Raw genomic sequence first — 17,500 nt, 5'->3', positions numbered from 1 at the left:
CGCTAACTTGTTCATCTACCGTTTTCTGTTGTCTCCTTTTTTTATAACCCCCTTCCGCCTTACATTCGACCTTTCAAAATAAAAGTTCCGTAAACATCACAACATCCATGGTTAATTAGTGGCACATTTAGAAAATGAGCAGACCAATTGCCTTCAAACAACCAAAAGTGTTGCCTTGGCAACAATTGAGTCAGTTTGAATGAGCCAAAGGGAAGGTGAATCCTTTAACCCCTTCATCTCTACAGCGTGTGTCAATAAAGGATCAGAGTCTCTTTCTAGTGGTTTCGATGGGTCCATTAAATTACAAATGCTGTACTGGGACGTTGGGGAGTGCCCCCACCCATATCACTCCAACCTACCCACTGTTTCTTCCCCAGTAGCTATGTATAAAGCATTTGTAGTGAAGGGTAAAGGTTCGGGTCCCTGAGTCAGCGGGTTTGTTCCAAACAGCCTTCACTGTCAGCTGGAGCGAGGCTGAGTGTGTAGCTGCAGAAGGTGCGACGAGTTTAAGACATGGCTGAGAAACACAACTGTTGCTAAGCAGGCCAACACGTTATATATGATGATGGTTTATAGACTAACAGAAGTACATGGACTTGGGAAATGGTTTAAAATAAGCTGACTGAGCTGCCACTCATTTCTCCTGAGGAGCAGCTGGCTATACTCAGAGGTGGGAGGTAATGAAGTACAAATACTTTGTTACTGTACTTGAGTAGTTATTTTTCTTGCAACTTATATAAATAAAATAACTATAATTGTGCAGTGTGCTAATGATATATCAGTGGTTACTTCAGAGTGTTTATCAGAGTGACGTAGCTGAGACACTCATCCATGTGCACAACACAGAGCGGGTGATGGCAGCAGCTCCTGTGGAACTTTCACAGCTGCCACAGGAAGAACCTCATCTGGGCCTTGTTCTACACATGGTGGATCACTTCAGATTCCTTAGGATCCACCTTTTTGTGATGTGAAGTGGTCCTCACATACAGACTGTTGTTGAGGATGGCGAGAGGGCGGAGCATCCGGTAGTTTCTCCACAGTCTGTACCAGTGGACCAGCTGATCCACCTCCGCTCAGACGCATCGTCATTCTGGATCAGACCGATAATGGTGGTGTCATCAGCAGCGTTGTTACTTTGAAAAAGTAATTAATTATAGTTACTAGTTACTTCTTCAAAAAAGTAACTGAGTTAGTAACTGAGTTACAAGATTCTAAAAGTAATTAATTACTAGTAATTAAGTAACTATTGCGTTACTTTAAAAAATAACGTGTAACCCTCTGGGCTCCAGGGTAGAATTGACCGTTGCCCACAGTTCACCTTTAAAACTGTTTATTTGCCTTGTTTGGTCTCATCAGCACAGCCTCACGTGTCTGAATCTACAGTCATGTTTTCATTTTGACAAACTGTATTAATCAAACACACAAAGAACAGACAACCAAGCTTGATGAAGTCCCTGCATGACCGCGGGACAGACGGTCAGCAGAGTCTGAGCCCAGCATGGCTCTCAGTGAAATACCTTCTCCAGGAACAAAAGGCAGTACACAGCTGTTTCACACCTTAAGCTTCACACTCCCTTGCTGCCTCCCAGAGTCCTCGAAGACACAAAAGACTCTTCCTGTGGAGCTGTCTGCTTCCCCCAACTTCCTTACTACACCCCCACCATTTGTCTTACTGTATGAGTGTGAGACATGTTAAAATCCAGTGGCACCAAGGTATCATACAATAAAATAATGTGATTAATACATAAGTAAAAGAAATTCCTGTACATGCCCCTTCCTGATTTCTTATGTTTTAACATGTTTGTTACACTTACATGTTTCCAAATGTTAACACAGATGTTCAGAGTAAATACAGATTGTAGTTTTTTAAATGATGATTTCATTTAGTTTGGGGAAACAGCTCCAACTTTACCTCATGTAGAAAAAGTCATTTCCTTCTAAACCTAATAAGTGGTTTTGTCATCTAGCAAGAACTGCAATCGAGCATTTGCAATAACTAATAAAAAAGCACTTGGGACAATTGTGTTGGTGACAGCTTTTGTTATAATATCAATAATATTTCTATGAATATGGGATACTGTTACATGTTTGCACAGACTTTTGTGGAATATGGAGACACTCCTGGCATTATATGAGCAAAGTGAGACTCATTTTTTAGGGTTGGTGGAGATGAGTGTGAAGATCCAAACAATCCCTGTCAGTGATGGAGAAGCTTTGATGAAAATATTTGGTAAAAAGTTCACCAGCATGAAGGAAATGAAGTTTCAAACTTTCCTTAGGAGGAGCCCAGCACGCCTGCTTAAAGAAAAGTGAGTGTGGCGATGTGGATGCTTGCAGCGACTGCTGTATAGAGGCCATCCTGCTACACATGAAACACATCAGAGTCATAATTGTTATTTTAGTCACGTGTTTGTTTATTATCCTTATTGTTTTATCTGGGACTGTTTGCAGACATCTCAGAGAGAGGAGACACCAGCATCTGAACAGAGACTCAAACCAGCAACCTGCAGCTCCCTGCTTGGCTGCTCCAGTTTTCTCCTCACTCATGTTGCCCACCAGTGATTTCTAGCTGCCCACCCACACAGCAGGCTAGAATATGTGCTGAGCCTCAGCACCCAATACTTGGACATGTTTTCTTTATTAAATAATGAACCAGACCCCAAAAAGTAAACAGCTGTTATTGCTAGGCAACGGGAGCAGCATTTGGTGATGCAGCACCTGACATTCCTGACCATGTGGGCGGAGCATGCATGAAATGGAATGTTCAGTAGAACTGTGCAACACAAGCACTTAGTTCCAGCATGTTTCATTGTATCCAGACACAGCTAGAGACACATCTACAGCAGCATCTCTGTGCAGGACAAACGACAGTTGACGAAGAAACATCGAAAACTTCACTCCTCTACAAAACGTTGGCTCCTTTGTTTAAAAGGCCAAAATGAATCGAGGGAGAACGAGAAGAGGATCGGCGAGTGCTTCACCTCACAATACAGTACAGCTGATTAACCTGCAAGAAGAACTTCAAATGATACAGGCTGAAAATGTCAAATTAAAAGAAGAGGCAGAAAAATCAAGAGGAGAAGCTAAAAATTCACAGTTTGAAACTGAAGTAGTATTGCAGGAATTACTGCATGTGGGTCTCAGACTTAAAGGAGAGAAAATGGGAAAACAACAGGCAGAAAAGGAGAATGAAAAGATGAAGAAAGAACTGTTGGAAGCTCAAAAAGCATTGGAGGAAGAGAAAAGCACAGCACAAGAAGCCAAAAAGAAATATCAAACTGCAAAGAAGGAGGCAGGAAATGTGCTGCAGGAATTACAGGAGGTGCAGGAAGCTTTTGAAGGGGAGAAAAGGAAAATGCAGTTGGCAACACAAGAAGCTGCAAATGTAACGGCTGAAGCTGAAACACTAAGGAAGGAATTACTGCATGTGAAGCAACAACTTGAAGAGGAGAAAAGACGTAAAGATGAGGCAGAAAATGAGATTGAAAATATGAAGAAAGAATTGTTGGAAGCTCAAAGTGTTGGAGGAAGAGAAAATTAAAACACAGGAAGCAAAGAAAGAAATGAGCGGCTCTGCGGTGACCAAGAAAGACTGCAAAGACGCACTTAAAGAAATACGAAAGCACAAAAAGGAAGCTAAAGAGCTCCTCAAACACAAAGGGAAACTGGCCGAACAGCAGCTGAAAGAAACATTTAAAGATGCCGAGGAGCAGCTCAACAAAACCTTAAAAGAACTGAAGGCAAAAGCAAAGCAAGCCGAGGACAGGAGGGGATTCTGGAGCAGACTGCTGAGGAAGAACTGACCCAGCAGCATCCAGTTTGAGGACATCAATAGTTTCTTCCTCCTCTCTCCACCTTTCTTTCTCCCCATCCTTCTTCTTGGGACGTTTGTTTGTTTTTAAAAACTCTAATCTAAATACATGCACTGAAACACACAAATAAAATTGCCATAACTTGACCTCATGTTGCCTGCTTCTTTTCTTGTGTGTCTGTGGATGTAAAACAGTAACACACCTCCTGCTCTGTGTCTTTAATTGTAAATAAATGCAATATGTTTTCATTTTAAAATGCAGTGCAAAAAACTTCTGCTCTGAATCTTTTTTTTAGCAAAAAGCTTTTTTTTGCCTGTTGTGGAAGTTTTCCATTCAAATAAAGCTGCAGACGAGCGGTGAGCGGTAGCTAACATTCTTTAGCTAAAGTCAGATAAAAACCATAAAATCCGTAGAAAAGGTGATATTTTCACCGTAACAACCACAAACATGTTTAATGAATCATATTTCATAACTTTCAATGCAAATATAAATTGTCAATTTTAAAATCATATGCACAAGTTTTGCAAACAAAGTTATTTACAGCCATTTCAAACTGTTTACAGAACAATCAGCTGTTCTTCAAGAAGATGCCACAAATTATTTGTGCCACTCCAAATATTTCTGTCCATTATAAAGGAGAACATCACAGCCTGATACCTGCAGGTCTGACAGCAGCAGGTGTATCACTGCTGTTTCTACCTGGAGACAGCAGTTGCAATCTTGACAAGACACAAATGAACAACTACAGGCCGATCTCAAATCTCCCATTTTTAAGTAAGATCATTGAAAAAGCAGTTTCTCAACAGCTCAGTTACTTCTTAAAACAGAATAATTGCTACGATGCCTTCCAGTCAGGTTTTAGACAGAACCACAGCACTGAAACCGCTCTGACCAAAGTGTTTAATGACATATGTCTGAACACAGACAGTGGAAAAATGTCAGTCTTAGTTTTACTGGATCTCAGTGCAGCATTTGATACAGTTGACCACAACATATTACTCAAACGACTGGAGAACTGGGCAGGTCTTTCAGGAACTGTACTAAACTGGTTCAAAACATACGTAGAAAACAGGAAATACTTTGTATCAATAGGTAACTTCACATCTGAGCAGACAAGTATCACATGTGGAGTTCCCCAAGGTTCCATCTTGGGACCCCTTCTGTTTAACATCTACATGCTCCCACTGGCACAGATTATAAACAACAACAAAATAAACTATCACAGCTATGCAGATGACACACAAATATATATCACAATGTCACCAGGAGACCAAGGCCCTGTACAGGCTCTTGGTAAATGCATTGAGGAAATCAATGACTGGTTGTGCCACAATTTTCTCCAGCTAAACAAAAACAAAACTGAGGTAATAGTCTTTGGCGCCAAAGAAAAACGATTACAGGTCACCAGAGAACTTCAATCTATACATCTAAAAACCACAAACCAGGCGAGAAATTTGGGTGTAGTGATGGATGCAGACCTAAACTTAGAAAACACATTAAGACAATAACAAAGTCAGCTTACTATCACCTCAAGAATATTTCAAGGATAAAAGATCTGATGTCTCAACAGGACCTGGAAAAACTAGTCCATGCATTCATCTTTAGTAGGCTTGATTACTGTAACAGCATCTTTACAGGTCTACCTAAAAAATCAGTCAGACAACTACAGCTCATTCAGAACTCTGCTGCTCGAGTCCTCACTAAGACCAAAAAAGTGGACCACATCAGTCCAGCTCTGAGGTCTTTACACTGGCTGCCTGTCCGTCAGAGGATAGACTTTAAAGTTCTGATGCTGGTCTATAAAGCTCTGAATGGTTTAGGACCAAAATACATCAATGACCTCCTGACCCAGTATGAACCTTCCAGATCCCTCAGGTCATCTGGATCCGGTCTTTTATCAGTTCCCAGAGTCAGAACCAGACACGGAGAAGCTGCATTCAGCTTTTATGCTCCTTATATCTGGAACAAACTCCCAGAAAGCCTCAGATCAGCTGAAACACTCAGTTTATTTAAATCCAGGTTGAAGACTCACCTGTTCTCAGCTGCATTTGAATAAAGCACCAAATCCACACTTTAAGCTTAAATTTCAAAACTTACATTTAACTACTGATTTTATCTGTTTTGTTTGTTTGTTTGTTTGTTAATTAGTTAGTTAGTTAGTTTGCTTGTTTTAATAAATTTTAAATCATGCTTTTTATTTGTTTTTGTTTCTAATGTCTCTGTAAAGCACTTTGAACCACCTTGTTGTTGAATTGTGCTATACAAATAAACTTGCCTTGCCTTGCCTAGTTTTCGGCTGATGATTCAGGCCTGTCTCCTTCTGTTCAGGATTTGGCTAGATGTTGTGAAAAGGCTGAAATGATCGGCTTAAGTTGTCTTCTGCAGTCTTTTGGTATTGCTGAGCTGGCCAGAGCATCCTTTTTTGTTTGAAAGAATATGTCACATGATCTAAACTACTTCCTGTTTGTCTGACATGATTTTTTTCCAGCCTAATAGTAGCTCTCTTCACTTGTATCCACGTTTCTTTGCTACCCAATTAAAGTCCAACACCTGACTTCACTTGGAATAAAGAAGCTTCGCCTGGCCATGAAGCTCCCTGACACTCCAACTAGTGTTGAGTCTCTGAAAATGAGACTGTTTAAAAAGCCTGTATATCCGAAACTGCTGATGCAGCACTTTTGTCAAACCCTTTGAATCGAAGCTGAAAGTCTTCAGTCACATCTGGATTATCTGATTTAAAATCCAACAATGTTCAATGGATTGTACTGGGACTGTTTTTAAACGTAAACCCACAAAAGTAAATTCATGGACCCAAATGGTTTGTATGCTGGCTACTCTGATGCCTGTCAGCATACAGGCAGTTCATATGAACAGAAATCTGAACACTCTTCTTCCAGGAATGAGTTTCTTTGGTTTTTGTATGAATATGAATAAAGACTAGCTCCAGTGCTGTTACTACACGTATGACAGTCCTTTCTGTATCTGTCTCCTAGGTTGAAGAAGGATGATGAGTCTCTGTCCATCCCCAATGTGAACGAGGGTGACGAGGGGACGTACACCTGCACTGCTAAATCTGAGATAGACCAGCTCTCAGCCTCTGCTCGCCTCACTGTGTTAGGTACACTCACATACAGACTGGACATTGTGTTGTTTCATTAGTTCATTACTCTGAGTGTACTCTTAAAATATGTCGTTTTCTCTTACATTTACACTTACCAACAACAGTCACCTTTATGTAGTAAGGCAGACCTACAATGATACATACAGAGGAAACCCAACAATCAATGGCCCCCTGTGAACACGCTGTGGATTTAGGCAGACATGGCTAAAACGTGTGTTGGCCCTGCGACAGACTGGCGACCTGTCCAGGGTGTACCCCGCCTCTCGCCCTATGACAGCTGGGATAGGCTCCAGCGCCCCCCGCGACCCTGAAAAGGACAAGCGGAAGCGAATGGATGGATGGATGGCTAAAACATGTAAAGCACTGGTTTCAGCTGCTGAAGACGTGTGCATACATACTGCACATGTAACTGCACTAGGGATGGGTATTGATACGATTTTAACGATTCCGATTCCATTTTCGATTCTGTTTAACGATTCGATTCTTTATCGATTCTCTTATCGATTCTTTTTTTTTAAAAAGGAGAACACTAAAGTCGATTAGCTTAGAACTGTGTTTTATATCTTCTCTTTGAACAAGATAGAAATTTAGGAGTAACATGGCCTTACAAACCCAACAGTGAGATCTTAAGAGATCCAGCCTGCGGCTCTTCAATGGGGTGTCACAGGGTCCCCAGGAAAAAAAATGTAAATGTAAAATAATAAAATAAATATTCTCCTGTAGCAATAACAAAGTTTAACATAAATTATTCTGTAGCAATTACACAAGAATATCCAGTAATGTCCTGCCTACAATTAAACACATTCACTTACCAAAGTGAAATCGGGGGCATCTGCTGTGGCAAATGGGTGCAAGCCTTTGACCACAAACTTAGACACTGCTCGGTGACGTTCGTCTATCCTGGCCTGAAAGGAGACGCTACCGGTAGACTGCAGTGAGAACTGCCAGCATCTGAGCCAGACTCTGTCTCTCTCATCATGGTCACTAAATGCACAGTAATAGCAGGTTTTGTAATAAGGTAAATCGCGCTAACATAATATGCAATGCTAATTGATTAGTTACCTGCAGTATTAACGGGAGAGGACGTGGAAACGCTACCGCTGCTGCTGGGTTGAGCTTCGCTAGTCCGGAGCGGATCAAAAACACGACATTCGTTGAAAGCAATCGCGTGTTTTGTGAGCAAATGCTTTTGCATATTCGTAGTGTTTCCTCCCTTTGATGAAATCTCTACTTTGCAAGTATTGCACGTTGCCCTGTTGTCATCCTTTCTCATAAAGTGTAACCAAACTTTTGAGCGTTTGTGCCGCTCAGGCGCCGTGTTTCCTACTGGGTAAAAGACGCTACTCAACGTGATGACGTCATTCGGGGCGACTGGAATCGATAAGGGAATCGTTTTTAAAAGTGGCAAACGATTCCAAGGAATTGAAACAGTGGGAACCGGTTCTCAACAAGAACCGGTTTTCGATACCCATCCCTAAACTGCATTTGGTGAAAGACCTTCTGTTACTTTAGACTTTCATGTTCATGTTGCTTCAGATCATTGTGATGGCTCTGATGCTTGAATGAAACTAGTCAGCCTGCACTTTGATGGTGTCAGGATGTGACAAAGAGCTTCAGCACATTTCAAGGCTTCAGTTTTATGCACGGTGCTGTGTATTAGCTGAAAACAGTCATTGTACGTACGAAGCAGATATTTACAGTGAATGTGTAAAAACGAAACAAATCACTGTGATGTGAGAGTCATACAGCATTTTGTAGTTCAGCAGTAGTGTGTGAGACACTGAAAGAAGTACAGCAGTGCTTCCAGTGGCATGCTCCTACACAGACTGATTGAGTCTTTGGGACTGGTTGGAGAACAGCATCGTGTTCCTGAAAACACAACACAGACAGACTGCACCCATTTATTATTCAGAGTCTATATTTAGTCCATCATCAAACATGTCATCTTTCAACAACACGCTTCAAGTGTTCGTGAGCAAAGAACACCAACTGCTTTCAAATGCCACACTATCACAGACTGTAGCTGTGAGCTGAGGGCACCTCTCCTGCTCGGCCTGTAGGGGGCAGCGTTCATGAGTGTAGCCATGGTGCCACAGGACAGTCTGCTACTTTACCTCAGCCTCAACGAGTGTTTACCTTTATCTGTGTGTGTGTGCGCGTGCGTGTGTGTATTTAAATAATAGCAGGCACTCTTTAATCCACATGTCGTCACCAGTGTGAGCATTTTTATTTGTAAAACCAGTGATTATGTGATTGTCTACAACTGTGTAACTTACCTTATTACTATGTGTGCTAAATGCATTCTTAATCCCTTGCTGTTGATTGGCTTGTAGACTAACCTGCAGACTCTAACCTTTGTACCCACTTCCTGCTCCCTGACCCTGTCCCACAGAGGTGGCCACTCTCAACCCCTCAGTCTCTAGTGCCTTGCTTCCAGGTAACACACAGCTCAGTTGGAAGTTTTATGTTATCTACTGTTTGTCTCTGTCCTGTTTTTAATTTGTTATGTGCTTGTTGTTTTTAAACTAGTGTCTCTTTGTCTTACTGTTTGTATGAACCCTTTATGATGACAGTGTTATGTGTCCATGCTGAGAGGAGACTCTCTGCACTGCTCCCAATGAGTCATTTGTTTTAGATGAAAAAAGGTTCTTCAACATGTCTACAAATGCATGCATGTTTCTGTGTGTCTGACACAAGCAAAGCCATGTCTTGTCTTTCTTCAGCCCGTCCAGACCCCCCCATGGATCTGGATTTGTCAGACCCAGCAGCACGCAGCGTTCGCCTCACCTGGATCCCTGGAAAAGAGCACAGGAGCCCCATCACAGGTAAGTAGGCACACATCAACCTGGATCCTGACAGGATTGTGTTATTTTTTTGAAACTGATCCTGTTGGGGAGACTGTGTAAGCAAAAGTAGCCTAGTTAGTTTCAGGTCACCACAGTTGAGACTTGATTCTGAATGGATGCTAAACTCAAAATCCTATTACTGAAGGATTTGGGTAAATTATAATCCATGTGGATACTGAAAGGTTGTAAAATGTATACTGGATCTTTGAACAAGCTGAAGTGGACAAATGGATGGGACATGGCGTGCTTCCAGAACACATGGACTCACAGACCTGCAGCAGGTTTTACTGTCTTGGTTTTTTCATTAGTTCTGTCTCTCCTCAGAGTTCTTGGTCCAGTTTGAAGAGGACCGCTGGGAGCCGGGTAGGTGGCAGAACTTGTCATCTTACCCTGGAGACCTCAACTCTGTCATCCTGCAGCTCGCTCCCTTTGTCAACTACCAGTTCAGGGTCATCGCCATCAACTCAGTAGGTCAGAGTGATCCCAGCCGCCCCTCGCCCCGGTACAAGACCACTGGAGCTGGTAAGGAGCATCGCATGCAATCATCTGACCTCTGATGTTTCAATTGGTCAGTCTTATTAGTTTACATGTACTCAAATTAGCTACAATGTTTTGGAAACGTATGTTCACTAAAGGTTTACAGTTGCAGTTGAATAAGTGTGAAGCTTTGCTGACTCTGGTTAATGTCAGTGCGCTCTGTTATGTTGAAACAAGCACCAGATGCCATTCCCAAAGGCCTACGGGGTTGGGGGTCCAGAAAGGACAATATGGAGATCACCTGGGAGGTAAGATGACGTCTCGTATGGGGAATGAATCAGTGAGACAGTGTAGTCTGCACTGAGAACATGTTAACAGTATAATGAAACTGAGGGTCACCTGAATGCAGATGTGTAATCAGGTGACCATGACAAACGTTTTAGGCTGGTGGTTAGCACTGTCAGCTGAAAGCACAAAGTCCTGTGTGCAAAGGTGCAGCTAGGACTGTTTTGTGTGGTGGCACATGTTCCCCGCAGTGTTAAATAGGATCTTTATGCATTTTGTTACTAGCAGAGTGAAAAATGCCGAAGATAACAGTATGCCAGACATAAAACAGTATTTTTGCTTCAACAAGTTGATATTAGCTGAAAACGTGGCACATCTTGGCGTGATGTGCAGTGTGTCTATTTCACAAAAGTGGACAAAAGAGTAAAAGCAGCAGGCCCAAAACACTATTTACAACAGAAACACGATTGGAAAAAATGTAGTGTTGCGCTGACACAGGACCAAACAGATGGACCTTATGTTGATCAATCTAGGATTTGCATAAGCCTCATTAGAATGGTCTCAGTGTAAGAGCTCAACTTTTCAGTACAACAGTGATACTAAACACAGGGAACTTTGAATGCTCAGGCGGAGCAGAAAAGCACTATATAAGAACCATTTACAGCCAATGTGTGGACCTGGATAGAGAGAGATCCACAGTGGAACACCTTCAGTCATGCATGTGCCTTACCAACTAGTCCATGCATTCATCTTTAGTAGGCTTGATTACTGTAACAGCATCTTTACAGGTCTACCTAAAAAATCAGTCAGACAACTACAGCTCATTCAGAACTCTGCTGCTCGAGTCCTCACTAAGACCAAAAAAGTGGACCACATCAGTCCAGCTCTGAGGTCTTTACACTGGCTGCCTGTCCGTCAGAGGATAGACTTTAAAGTTCTGATGCTGGTCTATAAAGCTCTGAATGGTTTAGGACCAAAATACATCAATGACCTCCTGACCCAGTATGAACCTTCCAGATCCCTCAGGTCATCTGGATCCGGTCTTTTATCAGTTCCCAGAGTCATAACCAGACACGGAGAAGCTGCATTCAGCTTTTATGCTCCTTATATCTGGAACAAACTCCCAGAAAGCCTCAGATCAGCTGAAACACTCAGTTTATTTAAATCCAGGTTGAAGACTCACCTGTTCTCAGCTGCATTTGAATAAAGCACCAAATCCACACTTTAAGCTTAAATTTCAAAACTTACATTTAACTACTGATTTTATCTACTGTTCTGATTTTATCTGTTTTGATTTTATATACTGTTTTGTTTGTTTTGTTTGTTTGTTAAGTGGGTTTAGAGCTCTGGGTAGCTCCCCAGCTGGGTCTAGACTGGGTCTAGAGAGTATTTTAAATTCAGGGAATTTAAAATAGAAAGTAGCTCGTCCACAGAAGGACTGGTAGCTCCCCTTACGATAAGGGTTCAGATCGCGCGAACAGGTGTGAAATGTGTGTGTTTAGTTCGTTTGTTTGTTTGCTTGTTTTAATCAATTTTAAATCATGCTTTTTATTTGTTTTTGTTTCTAATGTCTCTGTAAAGCACTTTGAATCACCTTGTTGTTGAATTGTGCTATACAAATAAATTTGCCTTGCCTTGCCTTGCCTTACCAGAACCTGGACCTCAACATTATTGAAATTGTATGGGATCAGAGAATCAAACTAAAGGGCGCTAACATCCAAAGAAGAGCTTTGCAGTGTCCGTCAAGAAGCCTGAAGAGCTAAAGAAAGCTTGCCTGAGAGAGTAGAACAGTACCCGTCTTAATTCTGTCAGCAAATTTGGATTTAGCTTCAGTCTTTTTAGTTTAAGTCATAATTAGGCATCTAACTTGTTTTAGGTGACTAAATATTATAAGATTGTCGTCGACTTAATCTGAAGTGAATTCAGTTAACTAAAAGTTTGTCATGTTTTTGCCGGGGTACTGTATAGTTTACAAAATGTTGTGATTTCCTTCACATCTTCTCTCAGCTTGTGAGATCAATTTTTCTGCCCAAGGAGATCAAAAGTCGTCCCGCTCGCTACACAAGCTGATTAATTCTGATTGGGTCTAATCTCTCCTGTCATCTGATTTTTATTGGTCAACAAAAGTGTCAAAACATTTCATCATAATTTTCATCTTCTTTTTATTAACAAAAATTATTAGCCAACAAACTCAACACTGGTTCAGACTCTGTCTTTTTGCCTTATTTAATGCATTTGCATGGATGTTTCACAGTTTCAGAGTGAATCTGCACAACTTTCTCACATTTCCTTGCATCAAGATAAAACGTTCCCCATAAAATGTTGCTTCATCTAACAGCGTTCCTTTTTGTTGACCAAAAACAAGATGATAAATAAATCAAAAATAATGCACAGAAATATGATGAAATGTATCAACATGTTCACAAATAAACACGACATGTTGTGGAATAAGCTTGGAAGTGTCCAATCAGAATTTATCCCCTTGTACAGTAAGGTTAGATGCAAAACTTCCAATGTCTAAGTAAATGTATATAACCACCAAACAGTTATAACATGTAATTTGATAAGTATAACTCATCGTTTGTCCTGCCAATATGTGTAAATTCAGGCGCATCTCTCTGTTGACTTTTCTAGCCTCTCCTTGATCTGGAAAGAAATGGTCCAAACCTGCACTACATTGTGTGGTGGAGACGAAAAGACGCTGAAGAGGAGTGGAATAACCTGACCACAGTGGGGACTAACCATGTGGTCCACAATACAGAAATCTATGTGCCTTATGAGCTCAAAATCCAGGCCAGGAATGAGTTTGGAGCAGGACCAGAGTCTAACCTGGTCATTGGATACTCTGGAGAAGACAGTAAGTAAATCCTGACTACGAAGCAGCTTTTCATTTATGAGAGCAACCCATGTGGAGGCTGAGGAAAAGTGAAAACCAAACTGACAATTTGTTTTGAAAATACTGCTGACTGTTCACACATATTGTGTCCACTTGGATGTGTTCAGAGCCCACTGATGCTCCCACTGACCTGCGGGTATCAAAGGTTGACAGCACCAAAGTTATCATCCACTGGAACCCTGTGGACCTGAACTCTGTCCAGGGAGAGTTCAAGGAGTATAGAGTAAGACTGCCTTTGGTTTTTCTAATGAGAACAAACTGCAGAGTTGGTACATTACGCATCATTTCACATCCTCATTTTAGGTTTGACAGAGTTTTAGTAGGTAAAGGTGATGCATGGTCACGAATTGAACTGCGATTGGGGAAGGCCTCGAAGGGGACTGGCGATGGCAGCCTGGCAGATCCCCATGGACTAATTAGAAGTGAAGAAGTTAAAGAAGGGAGGGTGGGGCACGTAAACGAGAACGACGGCTTGCAGAACTGGGAGAACCTATATAGATGAGAACCGGAGGGAGCGTGTTTGGAGGCGTGGTCCCGCTCCTGTTATTCCGTTACATAATTTCCAATTATCTTTCATGATCAATTTTGGATAATTTCTCTTGTGTAATGTCCTCCCATCTCCTGTACGTCTCGCCTATTAACACCTTTCTTCCCATTCTGCTTCCCAGTTATACTACTGGCGTGAGTCTAGCCAGGTTCCAGGTCTGGTGGTCAGTAAGGAGAAGAAGGTCAAAGGTTTCTATAGCACTACGGCCAAACCATCTGGCATGCTCAGCGACCTGGCGCCCTACTCGAACTACAAGATGTTCATGGTTGTGGCCAACAATCGCTTTGAGAGTCAACCCAGCAACACTGTGGCATTTACCACCAAAGAAGGAGGTGAGGATGCTGTGCACCCACCCTAAAAATAACAGGTTTATACAGGGGGAAATAATTCTTTGATCGTGTGCTGAATTTGTAAGGTCATCTTTCAAATAAATGAACAGTCTAAGATCTGACGGTACATGGTCCCATCCATTGGCCCCTCAGTGTACCCAGAAAAACACCACTGTGTTTGACTATAGCTTGGCGTTCTTTTAGATGTTCACTGGTTAACTCCAGACAGGCTCGTACATGTGTCTTCTTGAGCAAGGGGACCTGGTGGGTGTTCCAAGAAAACCCATTAATGCCACAATGGGTTGAAGTTCAGTTCATGTTCTGCTGTTCAGTATTGAATAGCAGAAATTTGGCTTTCTTGGGAGAAAAACAAGACAGTGTCTGACAGCACTGTCAGAAACGAGAGTGGTAATAAGTGTGTAATAAGAAACAAATAAGGCAGAAAATAGAGATTTATGATGGGAAACTGCTCTCAAGGAACACCACGAGACAGAGCTGTGCAGGAAGTCCAATTTTATCATGGTGGAAGCAAGACAGCAAAGGGAAGACAAAATCAGCTTGTCTTACCTTTGTGAAGAATTTTGGTCGCAGACTTACAAAACCTGAAGCTCGGAAACTGTGAGATGTCTCCTTTCAGCAAAGTCCATGTACGTCCCCGAGGGAGATCCGCGCTTTGTGTTTACATCTTTTTGCAGAATCTGTTTAGCTGCTCTCTAATCGTTTGCTGTTTTAGCTCTTTGGTGGTTGTTGAAATAGTTCTGTGAGCTTTTAGCTGAGATTGTTGACGTGTCTGTGGACACCACATGTCTATATTTAAGTAACAAATCTGGCAGTACATCCTGTTAAACCAGATGTTCTCCCTCTCATCCCTGGTATTGGAGGCATTGGGGTTCAACAGGTTAACTGTTCATTGTTTAATGACTGTGAGGAGTATGAACGGCCATAATGGAGGTTTTCATCAGTAAAACAGTCCAAAGTTTGAGCTTGTTTGTGGTTCAGAATCATAAACGGCTTCAAGCTCACTCAGACACTGAGCCATGGCTCTGTGCCACATGCACACATGTCTGCATCTCTGCCATTCAGACACACTTTATATACACTTCATGTGATGTCACTGTCAATACTGAACTGCACATCGAGTCTGTAAATGATCTCGTATGTTTGGCACTCCTGTTTTACGGTGTAGTGTGGTACCAATGGTGTTCTTGGTGATTGTGGTTCAATCTGTCCTTAAATTCAGATTCATTTGATAGTCAGTTTATATTTCTTCTCTTTCCGAACAGTCACACCAACAGCTTCTCACTGATGGTCTTGGAGCCCATTCCACTCGTGTGTAGGCCTAAAACCTTGCACAGCTTTTTGGTCTTTCCCATTGTGGTGGAGAGGCTGGAATAAAAGAAATTCATTCTGTGGACAGCTGTGCTTCTTACAGATAACAAGCTCAGATGAGGAATTTCTTTGATTGAGTAAATCAGGTTTGTAATCTGGCCACATGGGAACACAGGCAATCAGAATTCTGGCAGGATTGTTGGGGATCAGATTCTTGTTACACTCAGTGACATGGTCGATCGTCTCTCTACATTAAAATGAAACTACCATCAAAATTAGAGACTTCATTTCTTTGAAAGTAAGCAAACATACAAATTCAGCACTGGATCAAATAACTACTTCACCATTGCATGTGATGTAGGCTGGAGCATCAGGTGGAGCAGAAAGGAATAAAGTAGTTGTCGACGTTGCACACCTTACAATGGCCCAGTACGCACACTGAGCTGGTACGAACTCACCTTGTGTCAGAACTTGAACATTGTGTTCCATGATGCTGACTAAGCATGTAAGCTTTAAGACACACAACACACACTGCAGTTTTTCTTGGTGCAGTCCAAACATGTGTCTAAACTGCATGTAGCTACTATGTTGCACACTGTTTTTTCTCTTTTGTTGTGATTGTAGTTCCAGACGCTCCAAGGTTCTTCAAGATTAATCGCAGAAGTTTGGACACGATCCACTTGGAATGGGCGAAACCTCTGGAGCCCAATGGCATCCTGACTGGATACCAGCTCAAGTACCAAACAGGTGAACTCATCTTATTTGTCAAACTCATGTGCAATATGTAAAATATGGCTGTGTTGTCACTCTGTCATTCCCTAAAGCTGTATTTTTTCTAAAGGCCAGCAGGCGTGGACTCCTCAGCGTCACTCTGTGTATCACTTCATTTAAACCTTAGTAAACGTTTTCCTAATGAGTTGGAGGTTTTGAGTTTTAAATCTTGTTCAATACATTGTCCTGTCCATTTTGTAAATGATGGGCCCATTTAGAGTCAAGCTAGAAAACTCGGTATGATTCAGAATACAGTGGGGCAAAAAAGTATTTAGTCAGCCACCGATTGTGCAAGTTCCCCCACTTAAAATGATGACAGAGGTCAGTAATTTGCACCAGAGGTACACTTCAACTGTGAGAGACAGAATGTGAAAAAAAGGGTGACTGGCTAGGCCACTCCAGGACTTTCAAATGCTTCTTACGGAGCCACTCCTTTGTTGCCCGGGCGGTGTGTTTTGGATCATTGTCATGTTGGAAGACCCAGCCTCGTTTCATCTTCAAAGTTCTCACTGATGGAAGGAGGTTTTGGCTCAAAATCTCACGATACATGGCCCCATTCATTCTGTCCTTAACACGGATCAGTCGTCCTGTCCCCTTGGCAGAAAAACAGCCCCATAGCATGATGTTTCCACCCCCATGCTTCACAGTAGGTATGGTGTTCTTGGGATGCAACTCAGTATTCTTCTTCCTCCAAACACGACGAGTTGAGTTTATACCAAAAAGTTCTACTTTGGTTTCATCTGACCACATGACATTCTCCCAATCCTCTGCTGTATCATCCATGTGCTCTCTGGCAAACTTCAGACGGGCCTGGACATGCACTGGCTTCAGCAGCGGAACACGTCTGGCACTGCGGGATTTGATTCCCTGCCGTTGTAGTGTGTTACTGATGGTGACCTTTGTTACTTTGGTCCCAGCTCTCTGCAGGTCATTCACCAGGTCCCCCCGTGTGGTTCTGGGATCTTTGCTCACCGTTCTCATGATCATTTTGACCCCACGGGATGAGATCTTGCGTGGAGCCCCAGATCGAGGGAGATTATCAGTGGTCTTGTATGTCTTCCATTTTCTGATGATTGCTCCCACAGTT

The 17,500-nt window shown here is 42.1% G+C and overlaps 1 protein-coding gene across 25 annotated transcripts in view; it reads left to right on the top strand.

Moving 5' to 3' along the window:
• Positions 1-17,500, top strand: part of nfasca (neurofascin homolog (chicken) a) — a 165,538-nt gene that overhangs the window by 111,416 nt on the left and 36,622 nt on the right. For 21 of the 25 annotated variants that reach the window (XR_014892382.1, XR_014892385.1, XR_014892386.1 and 18 more), the window contains 9 exons: positions 6,806-6,930; positions 9,326-9,370; positions 9,657-9,758; positions 10,104-10,301; positions 10,494-10,564; positions 13,176-13,398; positions 13,545-13,660; positions 14,106-14,316; positions 16,267-16,389. Coding sequence is in view for 20 of the 25 variants with exons in the window: in XM_085272790.1 (XP_085128916.1) it covers positions 6,806-6,930; positions 9,326-9,370; positions 9,657-9,758; positions 10,104-10,301; positions 10,494-10,564; positions 13,176-13,398; positions 13,545-13,660; positions 14,106-14,316; positions 16,267-16,389 (1,214 nt within the window). In the remaining 5 variants the exon portion in view is untranslated. The remainder of the gene's footprint in view (positions 1-6,805; positions 6,931-9,325; positions 9,371-9,656; positions 9,759-10,103; positions 10,302-10,493; positions 10,565-13,175; positions 13,399-13,544; positions 13,661-14,105; positions 14,317-16,266; positions 16,390-17,500) is intronic. The other 4 variants (XM_085272787.1, XM_085272802.1, XM_085272801.1 and 1 more) reach the window with 1 other exon arrangement.

This window comes from Mchenga conophoros, linkage group LG5, assembly GCF_057382185.1.
Source record: "Mchenga conophoros isolate Kocher_MC1m ecotype Shallow Benthic linkage group LG5, M_conophoros_male_GT1.1, whole genome shotgun sequence".
In the NCBI taxonomy this organism is placed as follows: Eukaryota; Metazoa; Chordata; class Actinopteri; order Cichliformes; family Cichlidae; genus Mchenga; species Mchenga conophoros.
Note: the sequence above shows the minus strand (reverse complement) of the source record. Positions and strands in the feature narration are given on the sequence as shown.